At 38.2% G+C, this 14,283-nt stretch overlaps 1 protein-coding gene across 4 annotated transcripts in view; it reads left to right on the forward strand.

The window, feature by feature from the left end:
- The window catches only part of farp1 (FERM, RhoGEF (ARHGEF) and pleckstrin domain protein 1 (chondrocyte-derived)), a 110,572-nt gene extending 99,389 nt beyond the window's left edge, over nucleotides 1–11,183 (forward strand). For all 4 annotated transcript variants that reach the window (XM_088913685.1, XM_088913688.1, XM_088913689.1 and 1 more), the window contains exons 20-27: nucleotides 15–83; nucleotides 799–888; nucleotides 2,138–2,220; nucleotides 2,739–2,851; nucleotides 4,420–4,583; nucleotides 7,378–7,485; nucleotides 8,564–8,715; nucleotides 9,810–11,183. In XM_088913685.1, coding sequence (XP_088769811.1) covers nucleotides 15–83; nucleotides 799–888; nucleotides 2,138–2,220; nucleotides 2,739–2,851; nucleotides 4,420–4,583; nucleotides 7,378–7,485; nucleotides 8,564–8,715; nucleotides 9,810–9,891 — 861 coding nt within the window. In that variant the 3' untranslated portion in view covers nucleotides 9,892–11,183. The remainder of the gene's footprint in view (nucleotides 1–14; nucleotides 84–798; nucleotides 889–2,137; nucleotides 2,221–2,738; nucleotides 2,852–4,419; nucleotides 4,584–7,377; nucleotides 7,486–8,563; nucleotides 8,716–9,809) is intronic.
- Nucleotides 11,184–14,283: the final 3,100 nt, after the last annotated feature.

Here is a 14,283-nt window from a genome sequence, read left to right on the forward strand (position 1 = left end):
TCTTATTTTTCCAGGAATTTATCCGACTCGGCTGTCTTAGCAAGCTTTCTGGAAAAGGCCTGCAGCAGCGAATGTTTTTCTTGGTAACATTTTTCTTTCACTTTCAGAATGTCTGCACCAACAGCAGTTTAAAGATTTATTTTGGAGTTACTGTTGTAGATCCTGTATGTAGATTCAATCTTGCAGTCGTTTAAAATGTTGCTCCTGATCCATAAACATATTAAACTTGTTCACATTTCTTTTAATCAATGCCTTTCTTAAGATTTTAAAGAGCAGAAATGTGCTTTTGTACACAAAACTGAAATGCTGATGGACATGTGTGTTCCACAAGAATATAAAGCTGGAATACATGGTTAAAATGCAGATCAGTAATTCACAGTGTGATTTGGCATCACATCTTGACACATCTTGGTTTTGCACATGGCAACTCATGTTAGTCTATATGAAAGACATTTCTTTGTCCTTATACTGGAATGTATCCAGAGAATTACAACCACAAATATTATCCATGACCGCACGGATGTATGTAGGACAGACATTCTATATCAAGTTATGTGAAGGTATTTAAGCAAAACATTTCCTTTAAAGCTTGTGTTTCTGCACAAAGGAGGCCTGTTCATAAACTGAGAAAAATCCTTCAGGCCCTCTGACAATTCAGATGCATTTTTGTGACTGCTCCCAGGAGACATCCAAGAACTAGGCCAAAATATAGCATTCAGTTTACAAATATTACAAGGGTCATTTTTCTCAAATAAGAATCAAGCATAACTCTACTTTTTTGTTCCCCTCTGATGACAGTTCAATGATGTTTTGTTGTACACAAGCAGAGGGATGACAGCATCAAACCAGTTTAAGGTCCATGGGCAGCTCCCACTGTATGGCATGACAGTAAGTGGCCCATCATCATTGTTCTTGTGTCAGGCTCCCAAGCTGTGTTAGGGATGACCCAGCAGGCTTTCAGAGAGGGAAGAGGAAATGAATGAGAGAGTCCACTTTTGCTAAGAACAACAGGATTGCGGAACCATGCTGTCTCAGTGCACGTTTGCTCTCTGTCGGTTAATTATCCCCTCCTCCCGTTCCAAAAACACCACCTGGAAAGTATTTGAAATCATCAGTAAAACCTTCCGAAACCACATGTCCTTGGGAAATGAGAGGAAACATAAGGCAAAAACCCTTAAGTGCTCTGGAAGAACATGCAAGCCACATTGATAAGCCCATGAAGCTGGACTTAAATGTGCCATATTGCCTTAGATTATATACAGTAGGTTTTTAGATGTATCTGTTATAGTATGCAGTGCTAAGTGACCTACAATTATTTAAGCATACTAAAAGCTTTTTTTTCCATTTTTTAGTGGGCAGCATGGTGTCATGGCATTTAACATTGCTACCTCACAGCTCTTGGGTCCTGTGAAGGATTGTGGTACTTTTTGTGAGGAGTTTGCTTGTTCTCTAAGTGTCTGTGTGTTTTTTTTCCTGGTGCCCTGGTTTCCTTTGACAATCCAAAGACATACACAATATGATCAGTGTCTCTAAATGGCCTACTGTATGCGTGAGCAAATGTGTGTGTGCCCTGCAATGTCGTGGGGCATCATAACCCTCTGAGAATATGCAAGTGGTTGGATGTTCACCTAATTTGGATGTCACTTTTATGAGGAAACTCTTAGTGAAACATCTAAATTTAATGGTGCACTTTGCATCTTGGCTTAATTGATTTACCAGAGAGTGTAACAACGTACCCAGCCATATTGTATCTGCCGATACTCTTGTCTTTTTTAAGGAAAATGCTGGATGAGATCTTCAAATCAACTAGCTACAGCCACGTGGGCTAGATAGCCTTAATAACCCCCTCTTGTTTGCAGCCTTTCTTAAGTTTCCTTAAGTGTGTTACCTGCCTTGCCCTTGTCCTGATTCACCGTGATGTAACATCACATGTCCCATGGCAAGTATAAACTTTAGGAGTTGCTCAATTGTTCTAATTTGCTTGGCTTAGAATGGGAAATAAAGTTAGGACTGGACAATGATATTCACTGATTACTGAGAATCAAAAGGCAGAAATCTTTTTAAAATGTACAAAAAGGATTGAGCTCCCCTTTCTTGTGGTTACAACTCTCATCTTTCCACTCTTGTCTGTCTGCAGATCCAAGAAAGCGAAGATGAATGGGGTGTGCCACACTCCTTCAGTCTCTTTGGGCAGAGGCAGACTGTGGTGGTGGCAGCAAGGTAGGAACCTTCTTATCAGTATGAATTGTCTGCAAAACAGGTGGGCGGAATGGACTCTCTGTTGTTTGTAACATTTCTAATGGATTGTCAGGAGGGGGCGCTTTTGTGCAATTGCAACAATAATATGTACAGATGCTTTTTTGGTGGACAAAGCATGTGTCAATCACAGTCCCAACAAAGCAACAGCACAGAAGTGAATCATAATGCTTTATAGATTAGAGAATATATAGAAAGATGCTACTGTATGTATGTGCATGAAAATAACCTAATGAAATAGTTATGGGTCAAAAGCAAGTCAATCAAAAATCTTAGCAATCTGTATGCGAATGCTTGCTGTTGTCCATTATTCAGCAGAATTGTCATCTGGAGAAGCCTGCATAATTCTGCAAGTTTGTAGGACCGTTTGACTTGATTGCATTGTCCACAGATGTGCCAAGAGCCATGGTGACATTTTTAGAGAAAAGGTAATCCTAGAAAACTTTTTAAATGAACTAAATATTCATTTTTGTTCACTGCAGTTGTGCAGCAGAAATGGAGAAGTGGGTAGACGACATCAAGATGGCCATTGAATTGGCAGAGAAATGCAATGGGCCATCCTCAGACTTGCTGGCTACAAGTTCTCCAGAAAACAGTAAGTGGATGAAGCAGATAGGTTCTATGATGAAAGGCTGATTACTTGGGAAATATGCTTTTAAGTTTTGTGGAGGGACATAATTTCTCTCTTAATTCCGTTTATTCCAAAACTCATTTTTTAAGCGTATCATTTTCCTGTGAATTATTACCCATCCACATGAGGTGTTGGAAAGCTTCAACATGCCCACCATTTTTTGTTCCTGCTTGGTTTGATCATATACCAATTTAGTCATACAGATGTTTGTTTTCTGAGCTGATGCTGCATTGCTTTTACCAATTCATTCTGGAGCAGGATACAGTTGTTTAGTTTTTTTGTCCCAAAAATCTTTACATATACGTTTCTTCTAATTAATCAAATATTATGTAGTTTCATTGACAATTGGCTTGCCTTTATTTGAATGCTGGATGTCTGTACTGTATGTGTGCTGATTAAATTGTTGTTGAAGTGGAAAATGGCTGTTCTGAAGGCAAACAAAACTTTTCTTAGTACAAAAATAGAGGTTAAATCCACAATAGAAAGTGAACAAAAAGAGTGCAATGGATAGAAATGTTTCAACTTTGGAGTCTGCCTCAGATGTGTGAAGAAGTCTCCACAGCTGAATGTGCAACTGCTTTATGTGCTGCATGTTTCACTCAGATGAAATGATTTTAAATTACCTCAAGAACTGTCATTCACTTTCTTTACAGTCAGTTGTCTCTGATTCAGCTTGTGAGCCTATTTTAACATGAAATCCTTGTGTTTCAGTGACACTTGATGAATTGCTGTTAATAATGTGCCTTTTCAAACTCCATTGATCCTACTTTCCAAAGCAGATGTCCTTAAAAGGGTTTAATAAATTACAAATTACTAATATACCTATTACCAATTGACTGGTTTACATTATGATGCCAAAAACTAGCTGTTATTGTATTATTTAAAAGGCCCACATCACCAATACCATGTGGGAATGTTGCCTTTGATAAGAAAGTAATGGAAAAGCAGTTATACCGCACGGACACTCCAGGTCAAAAGGTATTTTTTGCTGGAATGTTCTGAACTCACTCACTTCAGGTCCCACAGCCTGTATGGATGACCAGTATTCCAATACTTCTCTTTTGAAGAATGAATTCAATTTATTTCTTTATTATCACATTGGGGGAATTTGTTTTACAGCACACTCCCAACAGAACAACACAATGACAGACAAAATGTAACCCACAAAGAAGTCAGTGAAACAGTATTGAAAGTCTCACTGCCTGAAACAGCCTCACTGCATTAAACTGATGAAGCCAGACCAAATGTATCAGTTCACTACCAAGTGGGTAGAGCCAGCCTGGACAGATTCAAAGGTGGGACTGTGTAGAAGCTTGGCCGTGGTCAACAGGTACAGATCCCAACACAGAGACTAGTGGAGGAGATGGATGTTTTTTTCAGCAGGCCTTTAAAAAATCTGTATACCACCACTGTTCAGGAGTGCTCATTTTCAGATGATGGGGTCTCACTTTGCATGTTTGGTCGTTTGATGGCTGACATTTCAGAATGGGAAATGCCTTTCAATTAACGGCTCCTTTTGCTGAATTCCTTAGAATCTCCGGAGGACTCGGCTCTAGACCAGGAATCGGAGGATGATCTTAGTGCCTCCCGTACTTCCCTAGAGAGGCAGGCCCCCAGCCGTGGTAATACCACGGTGCATGTCTGTTGGCACAGAAACACCAGCGTTTCAATGATCGACTTTAGCATTGCCATGGAGGTACCCTGCGCCAGCCCTCTCTCGCTCCTTCTCTGTGTGCATCTCTCGGGTGAAACCGAGAATTTCACTAGGACAGTACCCTTTAGTTTTTTCTCTTTGCTTACCAGTTCGGCTTTGCAAATTTATCGGTAATGCCTAATTAATAGCCCAGGTATTTGAAAACCAGTGCTCAGTTTTTTTGTAATCTTCTGAAACTCCTTCCTTATGCCTGTGGAATGTTCATCATCCAGTTCCTTGTAAAGTCCAAGGCTTCTGGAGATTTTTGCTGCAGTATCTTGATGTGTCCTTTTGAAAACTGGAATTAAGCAAGGTGTACTGTAGTTTGGTATGAACTGAGACTTTGCAAGCCTAGCTCATAAGCACCTAAACTTGAGGATACTGGCTTTGTCAGAGTAGGTCTTTTCACTTCTTTTGCTTTCCTCAGGGCGGTCAGCGGCTCCCATCAGACCTGTGGCCACCCATGATCACGTCCTGTGCTCTCCTTCACCTCTGCCAACAGCAGAGCCTCTGTGTGTTTGTGTCAATGTGGGGTTTTCTTTTCATGTGCTCAGCCCAAGTTGCCTTCCTTTAAGGATATTGAATTATGCAAGTGACTGTGTAATTCAGCTAATACAGATTGTGCAGAAAAAGACTATCTTGAACTAGCACTTACTAGTGTTTTTGGTTGCCTTATGCCCTTCACATCTCTTGTTATTTTCTGTATTGTGCAGAGAAGATCATTTTTAGCTTGGTGGGGTTTGAAGTGAAGGAGGCGTTATATTTTATTCATGATGAAAAGCTTTGAATTCACTTAAGACTGAAGTGTCTCATGAATTATTTGCACGAGGAATTTACACCAAGAACATCAAGACACACCTTTATTTTTGTCTCCAGCTCTGGGAATGCTTTGAAGTTGTAAAGAATCATAAATATCACAATCCAGAATGTACAAATCTGTACACCTAATAAATAGGATTTAATTGATTTAAGAAAACATTCTGTTGAGTGATGATGTATTTTGCAGTCATATCATTCCAAAGTTCAATATCTTTAAAAAGAACTGGTCTAGCCTGGTGTTGCTATTTGACAATGCCTTGTGTTCTGGTTTTACTGTCTCTTCCACAGCTTCTTGTCTGGAATGGTTGTTGGCACCTCTGTTTAATCTGCAGCTGCTGCCTGTGTGTGGTTTACCTATTGAGTCTGTGTCTCTGTCCCCTTCTGTTTCCCTGTGTCCTGTCTGTCTGTGTTCCTGTGGTAGAAGGTCCTTCTCCAGTCAGTGCCTCAGAGACTCTCTTCTCTGGCCTGTGCAGTGACCAGAGGCCAGTGGCCATTTCTCTTATCTGCTGGTACCGAATTCACAGCCTCTCCTTTAATGATACCTGCAGGAGTATAGAGGTAAAACTCCTAGGCAAAGGAGACTGGGACTCAAATTGAATCAACAGAGCTTTCTTTTTTCTTTTCCCTGTAATTATGCTGAAAGGAGACTCTATACTCACTAATGAGTACGTATTGTGTCAAAGACTCATTGTATGGAAAAAGCCTGCATCAGACCACAGTTCTCGCATGACCTGCAGTTGTGCTGATTTGTTTGAAAATTGTTGAGTGTTGCTTAAACATGTTCTAAAACATCACAAGTGGAGAACGCTATAGACTTCTCTAGCATGTTAGAACTAATATTTGGCTGTAGGAGTGGTAGATGAGAGGGACCACTCTCTTTGAGAACAATGGATTCTGAGTGAGTCCAATGCTGGTGGATCCCTTGTTATTTACAAGTGCTCAGCAGAATCAGTCTACAAGTACACCATGATTGATGTACTTGTAGTCCCAAATGCATGTAATAAATGAGTTTTTGCACACTGATTAATAATGAAAGTGAATGTGAGCTGTTACAGTACATCCTTAAAATATAATATTCTTAGCCCAAGAAAGCCTTTGAGTTTGTTGCTTTTGCAGCAGTAGCAGAGTCATTGATGAAATTCTTTTAGCCTATCAGTGTAGGAGGTTCTTCTAAAATCAGGAACATATCTTGTTCCTTCAAAAGCAACAGTCTCTATTTCTCTTATTTGTATATAGGGGTATACAGACATCATCATTTTTAGCAGAAATATGATGATATCTAAAATAGACAGTTGCATGATTTACACGACACAAATTATGCTGGCTTCTCTTCTGTTCAAGTTGAACTATTAGAATGCTTTTTAGTAGTAGTATTTATTACCAAAGTCAAAAGCAAAACGGCCTGAATAAGCAGAAAAAACTGGATAGCGACACTGTTTTAAACTACATTTTTTAACATGCACTCTATCAGACATGAGTTAACAATCTCTACAGACCACCATTGACCCTGGCAAGCCATTTTGCAATCTAATCCCACAGATTAAGTAGGAGGACAGACAGTATTTAGACAATTGTGTTTAAAACATCACATAAAATCAAGTCTCTTTGGAAAAGCACTGGCTTTCCAGAAAGGATTTTCTACCTGCTTCAGTTCTTAAATATCAATGTCAGAGGTATCGCAGGTTTCTTACTGTGCTTTTTATGGCAAAGCTTTGTTCTGGAAGTGAACATTGATCAGAATATCTTTTAAATGTAGTGGGTTTTCTTCAGTACAGAAATGGATGTTTACAGGGGATGTGTAATCAAGTCAAGGTATTCTCTCTTTATTAAACTTTTGGCATAAACTGTATTTTTACTCATTTTGAGTATTAACAGAACACCAGTTTTCAGAGCTGGAATAGTGGGAGCAATACAGAAACTACAAAGTGGCTTTTTCAATCAAGCATGTGGATTTTATTTTGTTCTTCTCCTAATTTAGAATCAGTTGTCTGGTAATCTGCTGAGGAAATTCAAGAACAGCAATGGGTGGCAGAAGCTGTGGGTTGTTTTCACGAACTTCAGTCTGTTTTTCTATAAATCATATCAGGTAAGCTTCTTACCACCTAAAAACAAACACATGTGTCTCATATGTCCTCATTACTGTATCTGAAGTGAAGTGTTGGCCCTTGTATCAATTTTCTGCTATGTTTAGAGTTAATGTGACAAATTTAAATGTGATATCACCATAAAAAAACTGTATTTCCTGTATACAGTAATTATCAGTGGGCAATTTTTCATTCTGGATGACTCATAGTTTTTTCTATGAGTGTTCCTGGGATTCCAAGATATGAAAGTGTCAGGAAATCAGATTGAATTTTGCTTATGAAAGTCAAGTTTATAGTAAGTCACTGTACCATGAGCTGTGCATGTCCTAGGAAGTAAGTTGCTGCTTCTGGTAATTAACTTCAACTGTAACACATTACTGTAGCCCTGATGGTGTAGAGGTCAGTGCTGCTGCCAGCTTCTGAGGACATACTGTCTGGGTTAATTGGCAACTCTAAATTGTTCTTGTGTGGAATAAAGTATAAAGTTCTTGTCTGGTAAAGTATGTCTATAAAACAGTTGATCCTAATAAAGTTTGCAAGTTTTCCCAATATTTAAAATGCCACACATGGCAGCTGTTGGGAGGATATAGATAAAAACAAGCTACTTATTGTACTAAGTTTGTCATATTTCTCTTTTGTGTTTATTTGTGATATCTTGGCTTGTAGTCCCTAGACTTTTGTTAAGTGTTTTTAGTAGCAAAGGTAAAAAAATGTTCACTATCAACATATTTGATCAATATAATTTGTTGAATTATAGATAGGAACTTAAAGTACAGCACATTTCTTTAATCCAGGTTAGCTTCAGTGGACTAGCCAATGAACTACCTCTTTGAAATTCCAGTCAACACAATTCTGTGTTAGACATGCAGTGTTTTTAACTCGGCTAAGAAATCAGGTTTACAGTAACTCCTTTCGATTTCATTTTTGTGTGGAACGCAACAGGATTGCAGTGTTCTTGTGATGATCCTCACTGTACTTGGATAGTGAGAAGCACCAGTGCATTAATGCCACAACATTTTAGCAAGTTTCAGCTTTGATTGTTGGTAGCTGTGAGTCAAAGGAATGTTGCTCTTTTTCCAGGATGATTATCCTCTGGCTAGCCTTCCCCTTCTTGGGTATTCCGTCACCATTCCTTCAGAGTCGGAAAACATCCACAAGGATTACGTCTTCAAACTGCATTTCAAGTCCCACGTGTACTACTTCAGATCTGAGAGCGAGTACACTTTTGAAAGGTATGACACCAGAACTGCTCTGTAATTGTCATATGAAATAGAAAAACATGTACAATAAGTACATATGATGAATGTAATATTGTGCCTGTGATGTGATTTGCAAAAGTAGTAAAGGATGTTGTTATGTTGTATATTGTTTACTCATTTAACTATCGTGTAGCCCAATTTTCTTCTTCCTAATGCACCCTGAAAATGAGATGTCCCATCCAGGGTATATCCTGCCTTGTTCCTATTGTTTACCAAGATAGGCTTCAGCTCCCTCACGACCCTGAATTAGAAGAAATGGTCAGAAGATAAATGGATGCAGATAATACAGTGCCTTGCTTAGGTATTCACCCCCTTTCAATTTGTGCAAAGATAATAGAGACTTAACCAAAAAGACTTGCAGTTGTAATTGCAAGCAAATGTGCTTTCACCACATAGTGAATCATATATTTTATTATTTCAATTTACTTTGCAGATTTTTTTTCCAAGTTGAAATGTTTTCATCCATCAAAGCGTTCAGTAAGAGTATTCAGGTTTTGATGAAAAATATGAATTTAGAAAAACAGATTTATAATTCAACAAATTTCATGGGGGAGAAAACGTTGGCAAGGTACGTGCCAAGTAAGCAACTAAATAAGATGGTTGAATAGGGGAATAAAATTAAAATGTGTGAGAGCATGGCTTTGTTACTCAATTCCCAATGACCCTACCCTACTCCGGCACAGCTTAATTAAATATCTGGGTGTAGTCTCAAGCAGAGTTGTTTCCTCTGTCAGATATATTTAATGAGCAAATGATACCATGCTTAGACCCACAGCCTACAAAAACAGCTTTGCTGAAGAAAGAAGCTTTATTCGAGGAGTTTTAGAAAGCTTCCGCATGCATGGGTTAAGACTAAAAAGCTTATAATAATAACAACTTTAATTTATAAAGCACCTTTTCAAACCGAATCATGATTAAAAGGAAAAAAAGACAAAAAAGTACAATAAAAGTAAACAAAGAAAAAAAACCCCAGAGTATACAAGTCTAACATTTAAGATCACTGTGATTATATAGACTGGTTTGCAGGGCTGCATATCACAACTGTGTGGGGCTTGTGGTTTTTCCAGGTGGATGGAAGTCATCCGAAGTGCCACAACCTCGGTCAGCCGCACACGGATTTTAAGCCGGAAAGATTCTCATCCTTACTGATCCAAAGATGGGCTAGAGATCATAGCTGGCCCCTAGGTTCTGCTGGGCTTCTGAACACACCGTCGGCCCCAAGAGCGATCGCTGAGCTTAGAATCTCCTTGGCGAAGCAGCCGTGACCAGCGCAATAACATTTCATTCCAGCCTGCTTCTTCGTCATTTTTAACCATTTTTTCACTTCTTATTGTAAACATAAATCTTACGCTCCCAACACATCTGCCTGTCGGTCAGTGGCACAATTCATAGTGCTTTAAAGGTACACGTGAGCCGACATTAAAAGGGCTCGCAGTCTGAACATTTACCAGGCTCTAATCTACATTCTAATGTAACTTTCTACAAATTTCTACAAAAAAGTATCTGTGAACCATCTGGTGACATGATAGTTTTACACATTGAAGTGTTTATAAATCTATCAAAACATGGGCTCATCGAAATATTTTTTAACTAAGCTTTTGTTGAATATGGGGAAAAAAAACTGAATTTGCTACTCCAAAACATTTTTTTAAATGAAAGGACAAAGGCTGAGTTTTAAATTTTACAACTTGAGTGCCAAACTGATTTTTACCTATTTCTCTGCTAGTGTCTTTCAGCCTTTATATAATGTGATTTTAATAGTCTTTTGGTGGAAAAACTGGTTTCTAGAATTGTCCATTTTCTGCAACTCAAAATATAGAAAATACTGTAGGCACCTTTTTCAAAGTTTTTTTTAAGTTAATTTTAAATGTTTCAAGTATGTATGACTTGATGAATGGTGGTGTTCACAATACCTTATGATGTCAATATATATGTTAAAAAGGTTTTTATCACTTTTGGGATAGTACTTTTAATAAGTCAAGGTGGGTATCACTGTCTGCTTAGACTGTTACCCTGCCACTGAGAGAAACACCATTGTGTTTGATCATTATAGGGACAACTTCATCTGCACTGGCACTGAAGAATTTTAGTATCCAGGCTTCTATTATCAAATTTAGGAGAAATCTGTGTGGTTTAATAAAGAATTGACTGCATCTTATATATCTATGAAATGTTGATTGAAGCTTTGAAAAACAAACATTTCCTAATACAATTTCATTTGTATGAGTTCCTCTGAGAACCCAGGCTTTGCTTTCAGATATGAAAATTATCAATCTATAAAGATTAAATGTCTAAAATGTTCTTAAAGGTCAAGAATATCAAAATAAGGTTTTTAATCACCATGGCCTGTAAGATAATTGGTAAATGTTTTATTCCTGAAGGAAATCATGCCTCCTACTACGTGTCTAGGGAAATGAAAGCAATAAAACACATTTAATGAGCTTTGTTTGTTGCGGTATTCTTCGTGGTTGCATTTGGGAGAACATTGAAATGTGCATTTTCTTGACAATTTTGAACCTGCATTTATTTTTAACTTTTGGACTGGATGAGCTAAAAACGTATGGCATTTTGCCATCATTTTTTCCATCTATGGATTTCTGTGGATTGTGGTGTTTTATTGTAAATTCAGTAGTGATCTGAGCTAGTGAAGTAAAACTGGTTGATGTTAACATCAGATTATGTTTAACTTAATCACTTTCCTTCCAATTTTCTTGTCAGCTGTTCTATACAATAATTCTCTGATATTTCTTCTCTCTTTTAGTTTTTTTAAATACCAAGCTGTTTATCAGGAATGTAGAGTCTTGCCTTAATCACCCAGGCTAGCAGTTACTGCAATGACATTACAATTGAAAATAATCAAAATGGCATTAAAAAATACAAAAGCAGTTCATTAAAGTCCAGTTTGACTTTACTTGAGACGCTGTTTGTGCCTTGTTGGTGATTGTTGGTGAAATGAAATTGAGTGAAATTTACAGAATTGCCTTTTGTGATGAACTGACTTTAAATACGAAATATATTGCTCAGATCCTTGTGTATCCTCAGTTACTATCATGTTGTTTAGCTGAGCCCTCTTTCAACAAAGACTGATCATAATACCTTGTAACTGCCAATGCAGTGGTTTTCTATACCATGCATCAATAAGAAGGATCTCAGCGTGGCTCCTTGGATTGTTTATCTTAATCAGTGAAAAGAGTAATTCCATCTGGAAAAGGGGCTTCTTATTGCAGACGAGTGCTGCAAATTGGGATATCTAGTCAAATATTTTTTTAAATTGCAGGTACCTTATGACACTATTTACTATGGCTGAGGTTTGAGGCAACTTTAATAATGGCAACATGATGAACAGTGGAAAGTTTACCACATTGAACTAATGTATTTTTGTTAATATTGTTGAATTACTGCTATTAAGATGTTTCAGCTGAATATCCAAGTTGATGTTCAAAATAATGCAGACATTGAATAATCTTTTTTGCTGCATAGCGGTCATTTGGGGGCTGCTAAGATCTAGAGGTTGTAAAATATTTTAAAACAGATTTGTTCGATTAAGGGTTGAATTGTTTAAAAGCTCAGGTGGGTGGAAGGACTTGAAGATGACGAATTAGGCCAGGGGAAACTGTAGAGGTTGTTAGCCAGCAGGTGGCGCAAGAACAGTGTATTTTTATGTACAGAATGATACTTGGAAACAAGCATTTATTCTACTACTACTTGATTCAAATAACACGATTACTAAAACAGGAATGATTTAAGATATTTATGCTGAAATCCCCGGTAGAATCTAAAGGCAAAGGGCTGCCTGCAAGAGTATAGAGTGTGCTGATTATTCAGAACTGGACTAACCATCAAATTATGCTAATGAACCTTGTTAAAGATTGCAGCTCTTTATGCTAAGCAGATCATATCCAATACAATGCAAACAGTAGCATATTTTAAACATTAACCATCAGTAATCAACAAACTATTTGGTACCAAAAAATTCTAGCATTGAAGAGTTAGTCATTTGTCTCATTATATCTCTCCTCGTCATTCTCTCTCTCTGCTGCCCTGCTTTTGCTTAAGTGGGTAGTTATACTGTGCATGTGCATGGTGAGGGGCGATGCTATGATTTCTTTTCACTATCCCACTTTCAATTTAGCACAATATCCCTAGGGTCACATTTCCCTGTGGTTAAGATAAGCATTAAGGCACTTTTTAGATTTACAGAATTATTTTCAGTGACCTGCCAGAACTAGCTCATCTCCTTTCTAAATCATTATCTGGTTACTCTTGGATACATCCGGACATTATCGGTATATCATCAGATATAACACACAGTGCCTTGCAAATGTGTTCAGACCCTTCCTATGATGTCCCTGTGGTGAAACCCCAAGTCTGAACCACTGAACACTACTCGTGGTCAGTGTAGCAGCCTACAATTGCATGTGTGAGTGGCTTGTCATTGTGTCATTCAAAAAGAACCCCTCCAGGCTCCAAGATGTACCCATGGTACCATTTGGAAGAAGCCTTCACACTCCACTGTTTCATAGTAAATTCCACAAGCTTTTCACTGGCACAGTCACTTTTCTCATGCACTCATCAAATCATCTCCCATCTTCAGTCAGTCTCAGGAAGATCAGAATGGGAGATTTCCACTCAGCTACTCCATGTCACTCCATTACAATAATCATGAACTTGTCCCTTTCAAACAGAGAGACCCTGGCACACTTGTCTTAACCCTTTCTGGCCAGACTTCCAACTTTAATCAGTACCAATCATCCTCCATAAGACAACACTGGAGCCTTATAAACTAAAACTTGTACAGTCTACCGAAGTGAATTTGAGCTACAGATCTCTCTCCTTCACTAATCATCAACCTAACCTAGCAAGTCTTTCACTCTCATACCTATCACACCCTCTCCAACATCAAGACTGCAAGTCTGACTGCTGAGGTGCCACACAGGAGCCAAAAGACAACACCTGTGCTCTCAAGACCCTCTACATTCCCTCCTGAGACTCAATCTCTTGCATTCCAGTAAAAGCCTCGACACAGACCCTTTGCTAATATACACAAGCTTACAAATTCAGCAGCCAATTAGTCACACTCATATTTGCTCTTTTCCACATGTAGAATTTCACTCCCACTGTTTACCAATTATTCAGATAAGCCAGGTGTCTCATTTCCACTCAAATAGATGGCTATAAAGAACCTACTTGCATCATAACAGTCCCATTTTGGGAAATTACAAAAATGGTGTACACATTGTTTTAAAAACTAAACATTTTATTCAAAACCTGAATACTCAAATGGAAGACTTCTAAGGGTGAGTTGCAGTGAATGCCAGCAAAAACATAAGTGCAAAAAAATAACCGAAATAATGTTGATTGCATTAGTATTCATACCCTTGAACTCAATAATAAGTGGACACACCTTCGGCAGCAATTACAGCCACAAGTCTTTGTGGGCATGTCTCTACCATGATTGCACACCAGCTTATGGCAATTTTGCCCAGTATTTTTGCTGAACCAGATCCAGAGCTTGGTCAGGTTACTCCAAAGTGAGTACTA

Source organism: Atractosteus spatula, chromosome 4 (assembly GCF_055471065.1).
Source record: "Atractosteus spatula isolate fAtrSpa1 chromosome 4, fAtrSpa1.hap1, whole genome shotgun sequence".
Taxonomy (NCBI): Eukaryota; Metazoa; Chordata; class Actinopteri; order Semionotiformes; family Lepisosteidae; genus Atractosteus; species Atractosteus spatula.